General features: G+C 42.0%; 1 protein-coding gene across 1 annotated transcript in view; it reads left to right on the top strand.

Moving 5' to 3' along the window:
- The first annotated feature begins 3,311 nt into the window (after window positions 1–3,311).
- HAUS6 (HAUS augmin like complex subunit 6) overlaps window positions 3,312–20,373 on the top strand; it is a 27,999-nt gene continuing 10,937 nt past the window's right edge. The window contains exons 1-12 of the mRNA XM_034774001.1: window positions 3,312–3,590; window positions 4,987–5,082; window positions 5,881–5,959; window positions 7,338–7,470; window positions 10,643–10,790; window positions 11,943–12,008; window positions 12,121–12,172; window positions 12,378–12,551; window positions 13,598–13,791; window positions 14,604–14,733; window positions 15,334–15,436; window positions 17,232–17,319. Coding sequence (XP_034629892.1) covers window positions 3,475–3,590; window positions 4,987–5,082; window positions 5,881–5,959; window positions 7,338–7,470; window positions 10,643–10,790; window positions 11,943–12,008; window positions 12,121–12,172; window positions 12,378–12,551; window positions 13,598–13,791; window positions 14,604–14,733; window positions 15,334–15,436; window positions 17,232–17,319 — 1,379 coding nt within the window. The 5' untranslated portion in view covers window positions 3,312–3,474. The remainder of the gene's footprint in view (window positions 3,591–4,986; window positions 5,083–5,880; window positions 5,960–7,337; window positions 7,471–10,642; window positions 10,791–11,942; window positions 12,009–12,120; window positions 12,173–12,377; window positions 12,552–13,597; window positions 13,792–14,603; window positions 14,734–15,333; window positions 15,437–17,231; window positions 17,320–20,373) is intronic.

Below are 20,373 nucleotides of genomic sequence, written 5' to 3' on the forward strand. Positions count from 1 at the left end.
CTTCTTGCACGCACCATTGACTTCGGTGGGAGTTTTGGAGTATGCGAGGAATGCTGCAGGATCAGACCCATTCAATGTTATGTTATTATTTATAGATCATGTTCTATTCTTATTCTTTGTGCAAAAATCCTACTGTCATCACTGGGAAGCCATTGTGGATTTGTGGGTTTTATATGGTGCTAATTTTGTAGACCAGGCCCACAGATCCTGATTAGGCTCTCGCTATAGAATGAGGTTGACACTCCTACTCTATCATAAGGTACTATCTGATTTTTGTGAAAGCTTTTAAGTCTAGTCACTGAAATGCCTTGAAATAAAGTTTGATCTATAAATCTTAGAGTTGGTATGGTTGGACTTCTCTTCTTCGTTGTCTCTTGTACTTAATTCCTGTCTAAAGAGCTCTCATTTTGATTATTTGAAGTAGGGGAAAGAATGCACTTAAAAAGGACCAGATCGGCTTCTGATTCACAAATAGTCAGATATACACTGAGTTGCACCTGACCCTACCCAGGCAAGGGACAGACTCACTTGTGGGGCTCACAGATACCCATTTGTGGGACAACCCAAATTGACTCCTGTATTCTGAATGCAGATTCACAAAGCCAGATAGGGACTGATTATATTTGTTGTAATATAACAGGTGCTATGGTGTAATGATTTTATTTGCAAAGTGACAGATAATGTTTGACAACAATGTGGCATGAATGACTTTGACAGGTAGGGTATGTCTAAGCTTAAAACGCTACAGCAGTACAGCTGCAGCACTGTTCTTGTAGCTCTTCAGCGTAGATGCTCACTACAGTGACAGGAGCGGTTCTCCCATCATTGTAGTTAATCCACCTCACTGAGGCTATGTAGAAACTACAATTTATGTTAATACAAGTTATGTTGTTTAGGGGTGTGAATAAGCTGCCTCCCTGAAAGACATAAATTACACTGACCTAAGTGCCAGTGGAGACAGCGTTATGTAGGTGGGGGAGCTTCTCTCGCCAACATAGCTACGGCTCCTTGTTTGGGCTGGATTAATTAAGTGAGCGGGAGAGTTCTCTTCCATAGGCTTAGAGCATCTGCCCTAGCAGTGCTACAGTGCAGTGCTGTAAGCTATGTAGTGTAGCCATGGAGTGCTGCCTACACTGGGGGTTAGACTGGCATAGCTATGTCTCTCAGGTGTGGATTTTTCACACCCCTCACAGATGTCGCTATGCCAAGGTAAGTTTTCAGTGTAGACCAGCCTGTATTAAAATATTCCAAAAGATAGCAGTAAGTCGAGTCTTTTTGGAGTTGCCCAAAATCTGCCTGGCTGAGGGAGGTGTGTTTAATTTGCATTAAATGTTACAAATTTTAGTTTGTAATCTTCTTTAGTTTAAAGGTGGGGGGGGAGAAGAGATTGTCTGTTTGTTTATGATGCATAGAGAAGTCCTGAATGGTTATTGGTGGGTTGGCTATCCAAGAAAACAATGAGGAGTCCGGTGGCACTTTAAAGACTAACAGATTTATTTGGGCATAAGCTTTCGTGGGTAAAAAAACTACTTCTTCAGATGCATGGAGTGAAAATTACAGATACAGGCATAAATATATATTGGCACATGAAGAGAAGGGAGTTACCTTACAAGTGGAGAACCAGTGATGACAAGGCCAATTCAGTCAGGGTGGATGTGGTCCACTCCCAATAATTGAGGAGGAGGTGGAGGTGGCAATACCAAGAGAGGGGAAATTACTTTTATAGTGAGCTGGCCACTCCCAGTCCCTCTTCAAGCCCAAATAGATGGTGTTAAGTTTCCAAATGAATTGTAGCTCTGCAGTTTCTCTTTTAAGTCTGTTTTTGAAGTTTTTTTGTTGTAGGATGGCTACTTTTAAATAAAAGAACAGGAGTACTTGTGGCACCTTAGAGACTAACAAATTTATTAGAGCATAAGCTTTCGTGGACTACAGCCCACTTCTTCGGATGCATATAGAATGGAACATATATTGAGGAGATATATATACACACATACAGAGAGCATGAACAGGTGGGAGTTGTCTTACCAACTCTGAGAGGCCAATTAAGTAAGACTTAATTATTATGTTAGTCTCTAAGGTGCCACAAGTACTCCTGTTCTTTTTGCGGATACAGACTAACACGGCTTCTACTCTGAAACCTGTCATTATGCAAGGCACTGCATTTAGCCGTATGGAGTGGAAATCCATCAACCTCATGAAAAAACTCGTACAGATACAGACAGACATCATCTTCCTTTCCAAATGCAAGCAGATGGACATCATACCAAAAGGACTAAAGGTAAAAAATCCATTACAATCTACATATCACACAGACTATGCTGAGAGACTGTGTCACACACTCTCAAAGAAACTGCGAAACCACCTGATCAGCATCCTATACAGCAAACAGGGAAAGATTAAGAATGAGCTCTCAGAACTGGATACTCTCATAAGAAACCAACCTTCCACACAAACTTCCTCATGGATAGACTTTACAACTTACTTAATTGGCCTCTCAGAGTTGGTAAGACAACTCCCACCTGTTCATGCTCTCTGTATGTGTGTGTATATATATCTCCTCAATATATGTTCCATTCTATATGCATCCGAAGAAGTGGGCTGTAGTCCACGAAAGCTTATGCTCTAATAAATTTGTTAGTCTCTAAGGTGCCACAAGTACTTCTGTTCTTTTTGCGGATACAGACTAACACAGCTGCTACTCTGAAACCTACTTTTAAATGTTATTGGATGTCCAGGGCGATTGAAGTGTTCTCCTACTGGCTTTTGTATGTTACCATTCCTGATGTCTAATTTGTGTCCATTTAGCTTTTTGGGTAGAGACTGTCCGGTTTGGCCAATGTACATGGCAGAGGGGCATTGCTGGTACATGATGGCATCCAAGTAGTAAACCCTTTATCCTCCCAAGGACAGGCGTGTGTTTAACAGTAGAAATCCAGAGCCTTGTTTTTCTCTGCAAGAGCCTCTCTGAGAGCTTCTGATTAACCCAGCCAAAGCCTGGGGCTCCCCATGCTGCTCTGAGGAATCCCTGGCCCCCTGCCACCTATGACCAGAACAGTAGCTTGCCCTTAGTAGTTCATAGCCATAGAGACTACAGTTCCCAGCTGGCAACATGGCTGAGACTACAGCTCCCATCAGGCCATGCTTTACCCAGAAGGAAGGGAGGGTGCCGCGCTGCACGCTGGGATTTACATTTTCTGCATCCAAGAATTCGCGTAGTGGAGCGTTCTTCCTTACAGCTGCGCGGGAGGATTTCTTTCCGGGCTCTGATTGGTCGGCGGCGGGCGCGCTCTTATGGCGTCACTTCCGCTGCGAAGGACTCTCCGCGCACTGTTTTTTTCTTTGGCGGGTTAAACGAAATGGCGGCCGCGTTAGGAAGCGGGAACGGCGGCGAGAGAAGGCCCCGCCGGAGACAGAAACCCTCGGAGTAGAGACGCACGATTCCTCCGGCCCCGCCCCGCGCTCCCGGCCCTCAGCATGAGCGTCTGGGAGAAGGAGCATCTCTGGCTCTACCTGCTGGCGCTGGGCTTCGAGCCGGGAGCGGGAGCGGCCGCCGCTGCCGGGAGGCTCAGCATCCACCTCAGCCTGGGCGTGTGAGTGCAGGGGGGAGCGCCCGCAGGCCGCGCGTGCGAGCGTTTCAGCCGTGACCACCCCCATCCCTAAGCAGGGTGCCCAGGCTACTGCGAGCCTGGACGCTTCTGAGCTAGTGCTGGCAGATTTGGCGGGCCGGAGGGGTTCAGCGGGCCGGGGGGATCCCTTGAGCAGGAGATGCCTTGCGTTGGTATTTCCTGGTCTGGTCATCTGGGAGTATCACATGCGGCCCCGCCGGGGCTGCGGGGCGCAGACGCTGCACAGTAGGGTTACCATATTTCGTTTTTCCAAAAAAGAGGATGTTGTGGGGGTTGGGGGAGCTGAAGGGGTATCTGCGGCGGGGGTACTCACTGGATGTGGGGAGCAGTATCATTCCCTAACACAGTGGCAGGCTGGCGCAAGCCCAGGACATGTCAGTCAGTGCCTTCCTGCGGGGCCCCCTGCTCAGGGCTGGGTGCCAGGGCCTTGGTGGGCAGCTGTGGATGCTGGGGAGGGACTAACTGGGAAACGGACCAACGGAGGTTCTTTCTGAGTTGCAGCGTTTGCTCTGGAAAAATCCAGAAATTTCCTGTTGTTTGAAAAATCTGCACAGACAGAGGATGGATCCTCCAAAAAGAGGAAATAGCCAGAAAAACATTGACTATGGTAACCCGCATAGGGCCTGGCTCTTCCCCAGTGAGCCCTACCCATGACAGATGGTAAAAGGGGGTGGGGCTCCCATTTTGAAAGCAGGGTGGGATGTGTCCATTCTGACACAGTGGCTTCGAGAAGCCTGTCCCTGACTTGCTGTGGCAGCACAACTCTTTCACCAACTCTACATCTGCCAACATGGAGTTAGCTGTCCCTGAAATCCCTTCTGTTGTGGGTATCGACCAGCGAAATGTGGTGTTATGCATGTTATTGTTCACTGGTTTATAGAAAGGCCTTTCACATGGAGCAGTCAGACTTTACAGTGCCCTGCACCGTATCTCGGGTAAACAAAATGGACTTTTCATTGTGTCGCTTCTCACTACAAGTGTACGTTATATTTGTCAGAAAAAATGAGGTCTGGAAATAGCAACAGCTCTTGCTGTGTGGATTTGACACAATTGGATGCAGTTTATATGGAAACAGTCACTTTGGTAGTGTGTTGGCACTGAACATAACTCTGCTTTCAAGACAGAATAAACTCTTGATGGAATTGTCTAAATGTTATTAAGGAGACTAGAATGCTGCAGATTCCTTCATTGGATTAAAAATTGTTAAAATAATCTGGAAGGGTTCTGCCAAATTTGCAGACCAAAGAATTTGAGGGGTTTTGTAGTCTTAAATTCACATACAAACCTTAAATTAGTTTGTTTGAATGCTTAAATATCAATTATTTTGGTTGTTTTTCACTAACTACTTTATATTTATCAGGAACATGTTTGACAAGCCAAACAAGGATGCTTTTCATGTGGTTGCGCGCTTCTTGTTTACTAAACTGGATCATTCACGCTCAATAGAGATCTTCCGGTACGCACAATTTTTGTGTAATCAGTAACAATGTTCTGTACACACACCCAATAGGAATAATCACTGATGTAGTCTCTGGGGCAGAGGTAATCTGTTTGGAGATTGCGTTACAAAACTACCATCTGTGTAGGTTTCTCACACTTGGGTTACAGCTTCTTAATGCATGACAGACAACTTACCTAGCTCAAATTTTTACGGCAGTAGTCGTAATGTAGACAATTTTGGGGAAGTTTTCACAGAGATGGCAAAAGGCACATCTCTTCACCCTCTATCCAAATATCAAGTATCAGGTTCAAGCCATAGAGCCTCTCAATGAAATGACAGCAAGCACTTTTTTAACATGGGCAAAAGATTTTCCCTAATCTGGTTCTCAGGCAGCCAAACTGTTTTTTATCAGAAACTTTCTAAAAAAAGAATTCTGTCTAAAACAGACACCTGGCATGGAAAATTTCAGCCCAAACAGCTGGGCAAAGTTATAAGCAGTTGGAAACAGGGCCTTATAATACGAAAGGGCAACCTTAAATATAGGTGGCACTACCAGCTCTGACTATAATGTATTTACTATGAACCCTTATAGCAAAAATCTGTGCGTGTGAACCATTTCACTGCTAGTCATTTTAGGAAACTTCCAGGTACCCTTTGATCATAGTTTGAGTACTGTTACTTCTTTCCTTCCTTATCTTCCTCCTAAAAAGAATCACTACAAATCTTAGCATTTTTCAGCTACATACTTAAATAGGTAAATTAAATTATTTACAAATATACTGAAACTGACTTTTTTTCTTTTGGAATGGAAAGATTTTGTTGCCCTCCAGCAGATAAAAAGGGAGATGCTGAATTCAGGAAGCAATGCTGCGAATGGCTAAAAAAAATTTCAGTAAGTATTGGCAAGTATGAAATGATCGCTGCAGGAAATTCTTGTCTGTTTAGAGTACCACATGTATAAGTAGCATTTTAGGTTATTAAACAAAATACCTGCAACCAAAGAATAACTCTAACTTTCCCAAGTACAATATATGGTATAGATCAATTTTTTTAGACTTATTTGAACTAAAAGTTACAGCATGGTATGGTAAAGCTTAGACTGCAAAGCTGATACATTTGGGCTGCATGCATGCAAAAAGCTATAGCCATGCACTTAGTTTTCTGTGTATTTCATGCCTCAGATAAACCTATAAGTGAACAGGCTTTCTTAAAAGGTAAGTTGGGAAGAGTTTATTTCAACATAAATATTGTATGTTTCAATTAATTACAGCCATTGTAGAAGACATTGATATTGAGAATGCAATTTTACTGATACAAGAAACTTTGCAGCTGTAGAATATTAGTCTGTCTGGGGTAAGGGCAAAGCTGCTAAAGTTTAAACAAGCTTCTTGAATTGAAATGATAATCAGGCCCAAAGCAAAATTGGTTCCCTAACTGTATCCTGGATCTTTCCTCTACATTAGCTTCTGTCTAAATGAGATCCTGCTAATCATGGCCTTCATGCTTGAGGGTTTCCAGTTTGTCACAAGTTCCTAACCCCTTTCCATAATGTCAAGTTGGGTGAACTCTATGGGCTGGTCCACACTAAGCCCCCAGTTCGAACTAAGATACGCAACTTCGCTGAAGTCGAAGTATCTTAGATCGAACTTAAAGGTACTTACCTCGGGTCCACACGCGGCAGGCAGGCTCCCCCGTTGACTCTGCCTACTCCTCTCGCGGAGCAGGATTACCGGCGTCGACGGCGAGCACTTCCGGGATCGATTTATCGCGTCTAGACAAGACGCGATAAATCGATCCCGGATCGATTGCTTGCCGCCAAACCAGCGGGTAAGTATAGACATACCCTATTATGCAAAATCATTGAAGAAAAGGAAAAAGTACAGTCAGTGCCTTTGATATGGAAAAGAAACAGTGGCTAAAGTATTTTCCAGGACACTGTAATTGGAATAGAGCACTTACCTTTTAAGGGGTTGGGACAGCAGAGGAAGTCTAATGGGTATTCATAACTAATCCCGACCATAGTCTTGAAACAATTTGTTCCCATCCCGGAGATGGGGAGGAGGGGAACCAAACTTTCAAATTACCATATCACAACTGTCTTATTATTTTGACAACCCATAGACTGGGTTTGCTTCAAAGTTATGTAGCAGCTAAAGACCTTTATGCCATTACAGTGTCCTTTATATTTAATTATATGTGTGGTAGTTTTTGCTTTGATAAAATCACTTCTTTGGAGAATTTATTAATAGTAGCCAATTTCATTTCCTTAGGATGAATGTGGAAACAGCTTTCCCCCGGTTGTAGCCTCACTATTTCTTTCTCCTGGTGGTCCTAAATTTATTCATCTAATGTACCACTTTGCAAGATATGTAATAGTACAACATATGAAAAAAGATTCTGAAGGTAAGTTTTTGTTGCCTGTTTATTGATTCATTCGTAGTATGTGGCACAGTGTGAAACTGTTTAGGGCTTAATCCCTTATAAAAATCTTAAAAGGGCCTGAGTTGTTAATCTAGATCTTCATTGGAGGTTGGAAGGGAGTGGGTTCAGATCTGGTCTCATTTTAGACCCATTTTCAATTACTGGTAGTATTGCTGCTCGGTAGTATAGTAGTTTTGTTTGGAAATTGATTTATCTAATATTATCTTTTCTAGTTCCTAACAAAAAACACTTGCCTGTATCTTGGTGCTAAAACTTGTGTGTGTTCTTGCTCCATGTAGTTCTAAAATACTCATCCTCACAGAACTGGCAGCCATTTAGAGTTTCCTTTTTTTTTTCCTAAATGGAAAACTGGTAATCAGGCAGTACAAATCTCCTTAAGCGATAAAGGTGTGTAAGGTTCTACGGGTTGATTTTTATTCACTTAAAGGTGTGATAAACAATATTTCTGTCTGCATGTTTCAGAATATTCTGTGAACTGAGCTGGTAGTTTGTCTCCAGTTGTCTGAGTATCAGTAGCCTAGCTGATACACTTGTTCAGCAGTGAGTCAAGATACGTGCATGAGCATGGAGACTAAACTACTCACTTCACTCTTGCAGCTTGTGTTTAGACAAGGTAGACCAACTTAAATAAACTGGTCTGGAAACAGGTTTGAGGCACAATGACAGCAGCTTAGGAATCTGTTGACTGTTCTGTCTTTATGTAGAGAATTTGTCTCCTAGGTGTGTACATCAGGTACCTTTTGTAAGTACTAAATGCACTGGTATGGGGTGAGAGCAGCAAAGCTTTCTTCTGTTATCAACCCCATCTGGTCCAAGCTGAATGAAACTTAATGAATGAAACTAAGTGAAAACATGACTTCTGAAATATCAAGTGCTTCAGAAATCATAATTAATTAAATTCATTCTGATTCCAGTGCAAGTGAGCTGACAACACATGCAGGCTATAGCATTGTACAAGTTGTGTAGGAACTTAAAAACTGCAGTCTACACTCTTAGCAGTGTTACCTGTTTTTGTATTGTTTCCAGTGTTAAACTTCTTTTGCTAATAATGGCTGCAGGGAGGGTCTTGGGAAGATGGCAGAGTTTTATTACGATCTAATTGAAGAATAGAACAAGCATGTTGTCAGAAATAAGACTAGCCTGCTATTCTTGGTGGTCTGAGTTACTGCTTACTAAAATACCCTTTATCACGTCACCTGTTTTTAAAATGGGAACTAAAACCACTTAGACGGATGATTGTGGTCTCACTGTAGTTTCTTTGAGTAACTCCAGCTCTTATGAAAAGCTGCCTTAAGTTAAAGGGACACTGGCATCTTATCTGTATTTTTCTATCATTAAAGTAAATGTTTACTGTAACTGAAAGACCAGCTTTTTGTAGTTGGGTTGCTAGGCACACCTGACAGCGCTTTGTGCGTTTATAGTGGGGTGGTAACACCAGTATAGTTAAGATGGTTCTTGTGGAAAGAACGAGATGAAATTTATATGTGACTTACTTAAAAAACTGGCAGGGGGAATTAGTTTCCCTAAAACTAGTTTAATCACTTTCTGAAATTGACTAAGTTGAATTTCTATCTGAACAAACTTAGTCAAACGCAACCAAATACCCCTCTGTTACATGCAGGTACTGTGAAGTAGAGGAACCAGTTTCTTCATGCTCTTATGAGATACTGTGTTAGTGTTTCCTAATCTGGGGGTGAGTAGACAACATATTAGTCCAAGAAGGGTAGTGGCATGAAAGGTTATGTCTACACAGCTTGCAGAAACCCACAGCAGAAAGTCTCAAAGTCTGGATCAACAGACTCGAGATTGCACTACAGTGCTAAAAATAGCTGTGTATATGTAGCTTTGGCCCTGAAATGTAGAGAAGGGGTTGGGATTCAAAGCCCAAGCCCAAATGTCTACAGCAGGGATCTCAAACTCAAATCACCACGAGGGCCACATGAGGACTAGTACATTGGCACGAGGGCCGCATCACTGGAACGTTTTCATACAACAATACAAAAGTATAGTAAAAAAATGAAGAGTAATACAGTATGCTATTAAAAGTCAATGTATTAACTTTTTAAAACTGTAATGCGAAGAGGGGTTTTAATAAAACATAAACACTCAGTAATGTACCTCAGTCAAATGACAAAACACGCACTTACTTTTAGAATTACTTTGGTTAAAGCCCCCCTTCTGCCCCGCCCCCACTCCACCTGTTCCATGAGGACCCGCCTCTTCCCACCCCTTCCCCACCCCCACCCCCATTCCCACTCCTTCCCCAAATCCCTGCCCCAGTCCTGCCTCTTCTCCGCCACCTCCCCACTCCTCTCCCCTAATGGGAAGCGATGGGAGGTAGGCGGAGGAGCAGGGATGTGGTGCACTCAGGGTGGGGGGAACGGGGGCTGACAGGAGCTTGGCTGCCGGTGGAGTCGGCGCCTATGGCGGGCCACAGGAAATAACTCAGTGGGTCGTGCGTGTTTGAGACCCCTGGTCTACACAGCTATTTTTAGTGCTGTAGCATGAGTCCAAGTCTGTAGACCAGGGTTCTGAGACTCACTGCTGGGGTTTTCTGCTTACCATATAAACATACCCTCTTGTACAGTATGCTGGAAGGGAAAGGTGTATGACAAACTAGTCCTCCTACTCTTCCCTGCCCCATTGCACAAGTGCTCATGTAAGAGCAAGAAAGTCAGCAGGCAGGGTTTTAAAATCTGCCTTTCCTTCCCAGCTCCAATAGTGGTCCTTGCTGCAGGGGCACTTTTCCTCTACTCAGCTCAGATAAGCTTGGGCAGGAAAGCTACTGTCTTCTCAGTTCTGATGGCACTCTTCACAGCACATGTGGGTTGGCTCTATGGAGTCCCCAAGGAGCAATTTTCCCACTTTCCAAGGAGCATGTAGTCTTCTGGTAAGATGGTGAGGGAAGAATGCAGAAAGAACAAATGTACCCTGAAGGGGAAAAAGGCGAAGAGAAATGGATAAAAGGACAAGGTGAATAGGGGCCATATATGTTGATCCATCCCGTCTAAAGAGATGGGAACCTCCATTTTATATTTTGCATTTAAATTAAATCACCTAAATTAGAAACATGTCTTATTACCTATAATTTTGACGGCACATTTTGAACTTTCTGTTTAACTGATTTATATAGACCCCAATATACATTTTCCGGAAGCTGTGAATTCAAGGCCTCGTGACTCATATAAGGCAGCAGCAAGATACAGGGTGGCATGTATTAGATTTTTACAGTCTATACAAAGGGAAGATTTTGTAATTCGAGAGTACCAGAGAAAAGCACAGTAAGTAACTCTTGTGGGGGAGGATATTTTTAATTGAATGTCTTCATAAACATTACTTATTACATGTGTGGCAATATAGATAGACATTTCCAGTTTATAGTAACATTTTTGCAAATGTCTTGCCTACTAGTATTAAGAACTTCCAGCTTTTTGCAATTGACAACACTTTGTGCATATTAGTTTCAATTGTTCCCTGTGTAGTCTTGCTGTTTTTGTAGACCTTAACACGTAACAGCAGAGAGAAATTTTAAATATTAAAATGTGATTATTCATCCACCAAAATGGCTGGAGCACTCTGGGATGGGTATAGAGTAGACTTTAAGTTAATAGTGTATTTAAAGTTACTGCTGTTTAAAAAAAATAGTAATTATGTTGTGGTTATAACAGCTGTTTGACCTCTGAGTTTATCAGTTTGAGATATGCTTTATCAGTATCATGCTTTAGTTGTCTTACTAAATTATCCTCTTCAGTCTTCACCTGGGACACATCCAGTCTCTTCCTGCTGGGGAATAATTAACACCCCAACTTCCACTGAGTGACATCTTTTCAAAGCTTCCTCTTCTTTATTTTTCCTCTTCCATCAAAACATTTCAGAATACTTGAAGAGCCCATTGTACTTTTGCAAATCGGGCTATTTATATATAAATGGCAAAATAAAAAATCAAGTTAGGCTGCTAGGCTCTTGGGTCTTGAAAAGTTTAGTCACTGCAGTTATGTAAATCCCAGTGCTCTGGCTCCTAGTGGGTACTAGTCAATTAGAATACGGGTATTTGTATGCCAGATAGTTGAGAAACTGTATATTAACATGTAAATTGGCCCTCAGCCATAATTTAAGTACTAGGATAGCTGAGAAATAATATTTCTAGTAACTATATCATTTCTGTAGCTACTGAAAATTATGTTTCAGTGTAATCCAATGGAAGACAGTCAAACTTTCAAGTTTTTGGTCAGATCTTTAGGAAAGATCTTGCACAAAATAACTTGTGTGAGCCTATTCATAGTGAACTGTGCAAGGCTTCAGTGCTATCTGGATATTCAGGTTGGGCTTCATATTTTCCAATGTCAATGGCCATTAGAATTGGGATATCAGAACAAAAATGAAAGTCTTCTACTTGATATAGTAGCTCTGTTTTGCTCATTTGTTTTTTGCAGATTATTGACTAAACAAATAAGAGATCCAAGATCTGAATGTGCAGAGCTGCACAAACTGCTTCAAAAGTAGGTATTCCTTCCTAACTGTTCTTCAGATTCATGAAGTTAAAGGCAGACTATTGTAAACTTTAATGGTAGTTTCATCATAGCTAACTCAATTATCTATTTTTTTAACTAGAATGGAGCAAAATAGCCAAAAGCAAAGTAATAAAGCAGAGAGAGTTCAGAAGGTGAGGATTTTCTTCTTGATGGCAGACTTTATTTTTTTTTTTTTTTAGTTAACATACCCCTCCACCAATTACTCCATCCCAGATACTGCTCTCCTACTTCAAACATGCTAGCGTTCCTCATTTAACTTTATGCATTTCTGGTCTTTTAACCAAGATAGTGTGGCAAACGTTTGAGCCATGACATTTTTTTCCTTCCCCCATTAAGGTTCGCTCCAGGTGGGCATCTGTAATGGAAACACTTACATTCTTGGAAAAGGAGAAAGAAGTTGTAGATTCTGTTATTGATGGTCACGTGGACCAGTATGCTTTAGATGGAACTAATGTCACTATCAACGTTCCAAGGCTGCTGCTTGACAAAATTGAAAATCAAATGTACAAAGTATGTGATTCTTTAAAGTGCCTAATACTTGTCTCTTCATGTTTGTGCTTTTTATTCATAGAACTCCTAGTTGCCTTACAAAAGCAACAAGTGAAATTATTATCACTTAATGGAGCTGCACTTCTGTTTTGTCATCTGTTATGTGCCCAGAGTAACGCAGCATACTGCTCATAAACCTGGGAACATGCCTTGATTAGTGTTGCATCAGATGCCAAGTATTCTTGCGTAGCTGGGGAGAACGAATAAATCTGATCTGATTATATTTAATGTTCTTACTGTAACCTGCCCTACAAACATGCACAAATGCAGTAACGATATCATGTTTGGGTGAAGAAAAGGCCTAGATTACTTTTGGAAAAACACATAGGGGGAATTTCTAAGACCTATATGGAAAACATGATCTTTCCTCAAACTTTAAAAAAAAAAAAAAATGTTTAGAGAGGGAGATGTTGGTCATTGTCAAAATTGGGAATAAGGAAAAGTAACGAGACAATTGGTTGGGGGCTTATTTTCTTCTACATTCAAATGTGCTTGTAGGTATTGAGGTAAAATGTCTTGCAGTATGGTGTTAAAATATTCTTTATTTGAAGTCCTATTTTAAGTGTAAACATCACTAAAGCTATTAAATCAATAACTGCATTGCTAATCCCATATTAAAATGAACACTTAAAACTAACTTTATTTTTTCTGATTACATTTTGCATTTCACTCTGCTTGGACAACAAAACTAGACTGGTCAGACTCATGCATTGTGCATGTTGCTGTTCAGGTTCATAGAAGTGCTGGGTGGTTACAAACTGTGTTCGTTAAAATGTTTTCATTTCATGTTATATATAACCCTCTAAGCAGTCTTAATTTTCTGGATCTAAACCAAGGTGAGTATCTCTTAATTTAAAAAAAAAAAAAAAAAAAAAAAGTACAGATTGATAATCATAAGAGTGTTTTGTATCTCTATACTATACCTCCTCATAGAAAAAGTAGCGGTCTAATAACTGATGTATCTATGTAACTACTAATCAGTTTTCTCTTATTTTCAATATTTGAAGTTGCATATAGGAAATGTATATGAAGCTGGAAAACTCAATCTGTTAACAGTCATTCAATTATTAAATGAAGCATTGAAGATTTTAAGATATGAACGTCAACAAGTTGACCATGAGGCACTAAAATTAGATCTTCAGTATATTGAAGGGAAGACCAAATTTCAGAATAAAATTTTATTGGGTCTGAAGTCCATGAGGTAAACTCTCTTAACATTTTTTTCTGAGGCTCTCTATGCTTATTTTCTTGCACAAGGGAAGCTGTAGTCTCCTGTGTCCCTCTTCCAAAATAACACAACACTTCATATTTTGGCCTTATTTGCTTTACTTAGAGAACATGCTGATATCAGCTCTACTCTTGATAGATATTTTGGCTGACAGATTCATTGGTGTTACTTGGGGTTTTACATCTACAGAGGTATCTGCAAACTTCAGCATTTCCCCTCTTCTCTCTTTATGAGCAAGCCAGCTTTGCTCCTGGCTGTGTGAAAATGGAGGTTGGGCATCTTAGTTCAGTGATGGTAGTGAAGGATTCTTACTCCTTTGATCTTAAATGATAGGTGAGAAATCTATTGTACTGGCTAAATTTTAGCATTGTAAACTGAAATTAAGATTTTAAATCTCTTGTATTCACCCTTTAATTATTTTAGGTATTGTGTTCTTTAAAGATTCTAATGACAGTGTTTTAGTCATTTATCTATGCTTTCTTTGCAAAGCTTGTATTTGGTATGTAAAACTGGTTTGTAAAAAAGAAACAACTGGACACTTAAGTGGGTGATACTCTAGAACTCTGTCTTTTTAAATTTCAGTGACTATATTATCTGACAATTGTTACAAGACAAACAAAATCAGCAACTAAATATACTTTATGATAGCACAGAGTTGTCCATCCCAAGCAATTGCAACATACCCAGGGAAAACATCTGATCTCTATCAAAGTCTGCTTTCTATGTAACATGATTTTACTTCCAATACAGATACTTAAGGTCCGTTTGTTTTTTAAATGTTGCAGGCACAAACTGAAGCGAGAGGATCACGTGTCCATAGTGGAATCAATTGCTGAAAAACAAAGAGATTGGGATATGAAGTGGGAAAACTTCCTTGGCCAGTCTCCCTTCAGTTTAATTAAAGATCAGAATCCAGTAAGTAATATGAGCTTTTTGGAGAAGTTAGAGTATGGCTGTTTTCTGGGGTTGAGAGAGCTGAAGCAGACTTTCTAACAAATATATAACTGCAGTAGAATCCTTTTAATGCTTCCAGTGTACCAGATATTAAAAATGTTCTAGCCTCTTTGGCCTTTTAAAAATGAGTAGGTGTAAGTTTAATTCAAAGTAGACATGAGTCCTTTTATGATAACCAATCAAAGTTGGTACCCTTATAGGTAATTCAAAGTTGGTCCCTTCAGGTCAGGAGTGAGTCATAGTAGCAAGTCAGTGGGCAAACTTGCATAGCAATTACCTCATGAAATTTTCTGTAGTTAAAAGAGCACTTAATTTTCAAGTCGTATCTGTCTTTGAGCATAAAATGTACTTTATAAAATTTGATCTGGTAAGTTTTTAGTCTATTTCCAATGAATGAAGGATAACGGTTTCATAGCATCTGCTAAACACTTTCTTGTAATCTCACTGCATCTGGCCTTTAGCTAAAAAAATATTGCATCGCTTTCAGTAGTGTCAAATATTACTGATCTGAAGTCTTTCACAAAAAATATCTATTTAATAATTTATTTTTATTTTGAAAAGGTACTTGATTTGTTACCAGCTATGTCTCCTCTTTCTTTCGATCCTGCAACAGAAGAGGCTTATAAAAGCAGCGTCTTCTGTAAATATCCAGCATCAATTCCAGGTGAGAAAATTGGATAAGGTTTTTGGTTATCCCTAGGGTGTTGCATGGCCTGAAAGGATTCTCTGCTTGCCTTTGATACTCCAGTCGTCAATAGTTCCTTGTCATGGCAGTCTTCTTCTGACAGATGAGTGCTGAGGGATTTTTTTTTTTTTTTTTGAGCCTTTCAGTACTGCTTCTTGTGTCTGCCAAAAAATAAGACTTTCTTGTTCATGGAGGAATAAGGAAACTTGGGCTGAGAACCCAGCTTTTATCAGAGGAAAACTGCTAATAGGTCTAAAACCTGGATTTCAGTGCCACTTTCATCTCACTAATGCATGGTGAACGTTTAAAGTATATTGTCTCTTGCAATTGTCGTGAGCCTTGTTTCTCCCCCACTTAGTCAACTTTTTTTTTTTTTTAATTAAAGCAAAACCCTTGTGGGTCCAGCTATTAGATTTCTAATTGCAATAACTTAAACCTGTTTCTAGTAGAAACATTCATTTTTAGGCTGGATAGGTAACACTACAAAAACCCAAGGAAGTCTCAGAATTCTGGTAACGCTTCCATAGCATGTATGTTTGCCGTGGCTTTCTTGCATGCAGATTCCTGGCTGGAAGTTTTTAATTTTCAGTTTTTAATAATTCTAGAGAACCATCCTGGTTATTTCTCTGCCTTTGTGATCTATCTGTTGCATTAGCACAATGTGTTTTTTAAGTTGGTTAAAATTGTATTCACTAACATCCATTTCTACAAAAGAGCTGCCTGCATATTAACTGTAGCTAACTCCTAGAGCTTAATTTAGAATATATTGGCATTGTAAATGTAGTGATATAATAAGAGGTTCTTGTGGTTGAAGTGGCATTATCTTTGATGACTTAATTAAAAAAAAAAACAAAACCTATTGTCGGGGACTCGAACCCAGACCGCACAGTTCGTTGTCTGACCGCAGAGAGACAGGCAACACCAGCAAGGTCCAAACACAAGCTCTTTATTGAAGAGTGCACACAATAGAGAGCGGCCCGTCTCCAGAGAGAACCAGCCCCAGTTACAATAACTAGTAAGGTTATATAGACAGTTTCGTCACGTCATAGTTAAAACAACCCAACCCCCCTTTATTAGTTAGAAAGCTTCTAATATTCATGCATATCTATCTTCTTTGACACTACAAACAATTTGTGATGCTCAGCAACTTCTTATGAGCTTTGTTGTCATGCACCAGAAACTAGGAGAAAGGAGGGAGTTAAGAACAGATAAAGGACAGAAACAGGGAGTGGAGACTGCAAGTTTCCATATGTCCAAACAAACTGTTCCTAGCACTTCTGGTACAAGAATGCGGCCCCCACCTCTTATCTCATTCTCTGCAAGCATGCCCTCAGGTTTCACAGAGAGACAGGAATGGCCCAGCAACTACTGTTAGCTTAACTTTGGCTAAGCTGGCCAAATAATGTTCTATACTCCATATTTTTTGGGCCTAACACTATCACTTGGGTTGAATTTTTATGCCTGCAATGAATCAAAATACTGAATTTCTGTTAATTGAAGAGCCCTTGTACTAAACTGTGTATGTGTTTGCTGTTGTTTGATATCTGCACACTTTTCTGCCCACTAGCTTTGTGCCATAACTTATTTTCTGGTATTGGCAAATCACTGTAGAGTACATAAGGGTTTTGTTAAATTGGCATTTTGAATAGCCTTTTGAACTGGTCTGCTTATAGCACTCCTAGATCTAAAATTGTTGTCACCTCTGGTCCTTTATAATCAAAGAAAACAGACCAGGCAAAAAGTGGTAACAAATCTCTTCCATTCTCTATTCTAGATACACCAAAAAAGGATTGTCGAGCAAATGACGATAAGAAAGAGGATGCAGCAATGGAAAGTATAATGGAAACCACATCTACAGGAAGGTATGATTAAAAAATGATCTAGGACCATTTAATACATGAGTAAAAGAGGTCAACTGGTGCAGATGGTTACTTTCCTCATTAAGATTCTTCCTCTAAACGCTTTCTTCTATGAAGCTTTTACATATTCCCTACAAAGGATGAAACTATGGGTATGTCTACACTACGGGATTAATCCGAATTTAGATAATTCGGATTTGAGATACAGGTTGTATAAAGTCGAAATGAGTGCGGCCACACTAGCACAGTAATTCGGTGGTGTGCGTCCAAGTACCGGGGCTAGCGTCGATTTCTGCACCGTTGCACTGTGGGTAGCAAATCCATAGCTATCCCATAGTTCCCGCAGTCTCCCGCGCCCATTGGGATTGTGGGTTAAGATCCCAGTGCCTGATGGGACAAAAAACATCGTCGCAGGTGGTTCTGGGTACAGTCTCACTTCCTCCCTCCCTCCCTCCCTGCATGAAAGCAACGGACGGCAGACAACCATTTTCGCGCCTTTTTTCTTGGGTGGGTGAACACTGCAGACTCCATACCACGGCAAGCATGGAGCCCGCTGAGGTCAAGACAGCACTCATGAATATTGCAAACACCTCGCGCGTTCTCGTGGAGTTTATGCTCAGCCAGGACCAGAAAAACGAGGAGAGGAGGCAGCGGCGGCGGCAGCATGATGAGGACATGGACACAGACACGGATACAGAATTCAGTGAAACCACAGGCCCCAGTGCTTTGGAGATCATGTTGTTAATGGGGCAGATTCTATCCATGGAACGCCGATTCTGGGCCCGGGAGACAAGCACAGACTGGTGGGACCGCATAGTGTTGCAGGTCTGGGACGATTCCCAGTGGCTGCGGAACTTTCGCATGCGTAAGGGCACTTTCATGGAACTTTGTGACTTGCTGTCCCCTGCCCTGAAACGCCAGAATACCAAGATGAGAGCAGCCCTCACAGTTGAGAAGCGCGTGGCGATAGCCCTGTGGAAGCTTGCAACGCCAGACAGCTACCGGTCAGTCGGGAATCAATTTGGAGTGGGCAAATCTACTGTGGGGGCTGCTGTGATGCAAGTAGCCAAAGCAATCACTCAGGTGCTGCTACGAAAGTTAGTGACTCTGGGAAATGTGCAGGCTATAGTGGATGGTTTTGCTGCAATGGGATTCCCTAACTGTGGTGGGGCAATAGACGGAACCCATATCCCTATCTTGGCACCGGAGCACCAAGCCACCGAGTACATAAACCGCAAGGGGTACTTTTCAATGGTGCTGCAAGCACTTGTGGATCACAAGGGACGTTTCACCAACATCAACGCGGGCTGGGCGGGAAGGGTTCATGACGCTCGCGTCTTCAGGAACACTACTCTGTTTAAAGGGCTGCAGCAAGGGACTTACTTTCCGGACCAGAAAATAACCGTTGGGGATGTTGAAATGCCCATAGTTATTCTTGGGGACCCAGCCTACCCCTTAATGCCATGGCTTATGAAGCCATACACAGGCAGCCTGGACAGGAGTCAGGAGCTGTTTAACTACAGGCTAAGCAAGTGCAGAATGGTGGTAGAATGTGCATTTGGCCGTTTAAAAGGCCGCTGGCGTTCATTATTGACTCGCTCTGACCTCAGCCAAAGAAATCTCCCCATTGTTATTTCTGCTTGCTGTGTGCTCCACAATCTCTGTGAAAGTAAGGGGGAGACCTTTATGGCGGGGTGGGAGGCTGAGGCAAATCGCCTGGCTGCTGATTACGCGCAGCCAGACACCAGGGCGATTAGAAGATCACACCATGAAGCGCTGTGCATCAGAGAAGCTTTGAAAACCAGTTTCATGGCTGGCCAGGCTACCGTGTGAAATATCTGTTTTTCTCCTTCATGAATACCCTCCCCCTTTACTGACTGATTTTCTGTAAGGAACCCACCCTGCCCCTTCCCCCAGCTTTCTTTCAAACCAAATAAAGTCACTATCATTTAAAAATCATTTATTCTTTATTAATAGATTAGAAAAAGAGGGAGGGAACCCGGGTGGTATTTGGGAGGAGGATTGCTGGGAAGGAAAAAGCCACAAAGAAAAGGTTAAAAAAATGACAGCCTTTTGCTTGGGCTGTCTACTGGGGTGGAATGGGAAGGTGTACGGAGCCTCCCCCCCCGCGTTCTTACACGTCTGGGTGAGGAGGATACGGAACATGGGGAGGGTGGAACAGGGGCTGAAGCGGCAGTCTGTTTTCCAGCAGCCGTTCCTGAACCTCCACCAGACGCCGGAGCAGCCCCAGCGTTGCATCCTTCATCCTCTGGTCTTCCTGCCGCCATCTCTCATCTCGATCGTCCCTCCTCTCCTCACGTTGGTCCCTCCTCTCCTCACGTTGGTCCCTCCTGTCCTCACGTTCACTGACTTCTTTCCTATACTTTGAAACTGTTTCCTTCCACTCATTCAGATGAGCTCTGTCACTCCTGCTGGATTGCATAATTTCAGAAAACATGTCCTCCCGCGTCTTCTTCTTACGACGCCTTATCTGTGATAACCTTCGGGATGGAGGAGGGAGGCTTGAGGAATTTGCAGCTGCTGTAGGGAGGGGAAAAAAGAGAGAATTGTTTTAAAAGCTACATTTTGCAGAACAATGCTTATACTCTTTCACGGTGACCAACACTGTTCACATTACATAGCACATGTGATTTCTGTGCAAGGTCGCATTTTGCCTCTTAATGCTGAGTGCCTGTGGCTTTGCTGCTAGAGATCAATCACAGGTCTGGGCAACAGAGGTTCACGTTCCAGCAACAGAATTCGGCTTGCATGCGGCCATGGTAAGCTTCAGCGCCGTCCGTGCTTTCCAACATACCAAGCATAGCTTGTAGAGTGCTGCAGAAGCCTGGCCAATCTCAGCCAGTTGGGGGGGGGCAGTGTGGTGGTGCTTGTCTGGGCCCCTTCAGGCAAGTAGAGTGCTGCGGTTTTTCTGTTAACATTCAGCAGCACCAGAAAACAAACTAACCCTGCAGGAAGATCCCTGCAGGCACCAAACTACCCCCCCCCCCCCCCCCCCCCCCCCCCCCCCCCCCCCCCCCCCCCCCCCCCCCCCCCCGC

This window comes from Trachemys scripta, chromosome 6 (assembly GCF_013100865.1).
Source record: "Trachemys scripta elegans isolate TJP31775 chromosome 6, CAS_Tse_1.0, whole genome shotgun sequence".
NCBI lineage: Eukaryota > Metazoa > Chordata > Testudines > Emydidae > Trachemys > Trachemys scripta.